The 2,180-nt window shown below is 34.4% G+C and overlaps 2 protein-coding genes across 2 annotated transcripts; one reads left to right on the top strand and one right to left on the bottom strand.

Moving 5' to 3' along the window:
* Positions 1-253: 253 nt before the first annotated feature.
* On the top strand, positions 254-1,318 carry LOC108757399 (chaperone protein DnaJ). Its single transcript, XM_018516982.1, has 2 exons — positions 254-325; positions 486-1,318. The coding sequence occupies exon 2, from the start codon at positions 654-656 to the stop codon at positions 1,278-1,280; it is 627 nt and encodes a 208-aa protein (XP_018372484.1). The 5' UTR covers positions 254-325; positions 486-653; the 3' UTR covers positions 1,281-1,318.
* A 426-nt stretch (positions 1,319-1,744) lies between these two features.
* Vps37B (vacuolar protein sorting 37B) lies at positions 1,745-2,174 on the bottom strand. The gene is made up of 2 exons (XM_018517104.1): positions 2,097-2,174; positions 1,745-2,031 (listed from the first exon to the last, which is right to left on the bottom strand). Exons 1-2 carry the CDS (start codon positions 2,160-2,162, stop codon positions 1,765-1,767), a joined length of 333 nt encoding a protein of 110 aa, XP_018372606.1. The 5' UTR covers positions 2,163-2,174; the 3' UTR covers positions 1,745-1,764.
* Between the last annotated feature and the right edge of the window lie 6 nt (positions 2,175-2,180).

Here is a 2,180-nt window from a genome sequence, read left to right on the forward strand (position 1 = left end):
AACAGGATTCCGATGATACGAAGCAAAATCCATCGAAATCCTGTTTTCTGATTGGTTGCAGAGTGTAGTACGACGCAAATCGGATGCAGGGTGAATCCAGCATAATACCTTATTCCTTCTATTGTGCGCAGGGCCTAACTATAGGAATTAAAAATTGTTCTGTAGGGAATGTAGGGATTTTTTATTATTTTGATAGAGAACTAATTTTTTGTTCTCTGGCAACACTGGTTGGTGTTTCTAACCAATCTTTCAAAATGCGTCAAGTGTTCTTGATGACTGTGATGAGTCTTACATAACCTCATCATGAATTATAGGATTGAAAATAGTAAGTTATTAATATAGACAATCGTAATACAGTGATCTGTGATCGAACTGAGAGATGTTTTTCGATTATTATCCGATTATAAAATAATGCTATATGCAATCTGGCGACGATTGCTTTCTTCTAAGAATGAAATGTTTTCATTGATACATGTTCCTTTCAGAAAAATTTTACGACTTATGTGCAGCAGACTGCAAGTAGCGGCCGCAAGTTTCGAATTAATCTCTAATAACAAGAAAAATAATATTTTAAAAAGAAGAGAATTGTGTTTGTAGAATATGACATTTATGTCGCTACTGATAAATTGTATGTTTTAGATCTGATCTTTAATATGCATGTAGCCTTTGTTCAATCCTCATTTAAATTTAATATGTCACACTCCACAAAGTCACAATTAGCGCGACTTTACTCAACGAAACAACACACTAGGTCAAAGAATCATTATGACACATTAAATATCACGCCACATGCCACTCACAATGAAGTAAAATCGGCATATTACAAGCTAACTCTGCAATATCATCCCGACAAAAATAAGAGTGAATATGCCAAACGAAAGTTTCAAGATATCTCAGAGGCTTATGAAGTGCTCAGTAATCATGACCAGCGTAAAATTTATGATCGAGATACAATGGTATATCGACAACCAGTATCGACTAAGGAGCCAGTTTCCGATTACAAGCACAAAGTTTATTCAGGATCGTCAAAAATTTATAATTTTGACGCGTGGACACACGCACACTATGGAAAGCAAATGCACGCAGCACGCCTCAGGAGACAGGCATATGAGAACGCCAAAATAATGGAAGAAATGAATATTCGTTCAAGGAAAACTCCTCCATATACAGAATTTGCTGTACTTTTATTGACTCTAGCATGCTTAGTTGCTATAACTTTTCGAGAAAAATTCGATGTTCCAGCATCTCAGAGACGTAAGACAGAAAGTAAAGATAAATGAAATTAGTATGTTTATTTATTTAATTAGTGTAAATTTATTTTTATAATGAATGTACAAAGTTTATTTTTATGCCCACTTATTGTTATTAAAATAAGGATAACATTAAATAGATCATAATGAAGAATGACAAGATATTTTATATAGTCCTTTGAGAGAAGTGCTATGTACTGTGATAGAAATTGTTATTAACAGCATACAGTTAATACATTCAAATGTAAACTTCTAGATATTTCACAAATGGAACACAGACAATATTTTAGAAATATTAGCATGCTAAAATATTGTCTACCATCAATAGCTAAATAACGAAGGATTTAGATAAATGTAATAATCAGCTCTTTTACAACATGTCATCTAATATAAAAATAGTGAAAAATTAATGTGCAAAAGACACAATACGCAAAGAGCATCAGATACCTTGTGATCAAGGAAATGTAAGTGGAAAATCGTAAAAACAAATAAATACATGACATAACTTTTCACATTAATATGGTCTATAAACTGGTAATCCTGGCAATGGCATCGGCATAGCTACTGGTCCAGTTGGGTACGGTATGGAGGGTGCTAGTCCAGGGAAATTTGACGCGATTGTAGGATAACCAGGAGTGCTGTTCGAATGTCCTTTTCTTATTATCTCTCGTAGTTTATCTACCTTTACTTTACGCAAGTGCATTAATTTTCTTCGAGACAAGAACTGGTCCAGGAACTCGTCTACCTCAATATCACCGGCTAGAAATTTCTGCGCTATCCCCTATACATTAAAAGGATCAAAAGTTGGATAGTTTTATTAAACAAGCGAGTGAAAATTTTGTTTACCTCTGATTCTTCTTCAATCTCAGCGGCTGCTGCTTGCAGCAGGTCAAGTGCAGTATCAACTGTCATTGTACCAGACTTATCACC

Source organism: Trachymyrmex cornetzi, unplaced genomic scaffold, assembly GCF_001594075.2.
Source record: "Trachymyrmex cornetzi isolate Tcor2-1 unplaced genomic scaffold, Tcor1.1 C3945928, whole genome shotgun sequence".
NCBI lineage: Eukaryota > Metazoa > Arthropoda > Insecta > Hymenoptera > Formicidae > Trachymyrmex > Trachymyrmex cornetzi.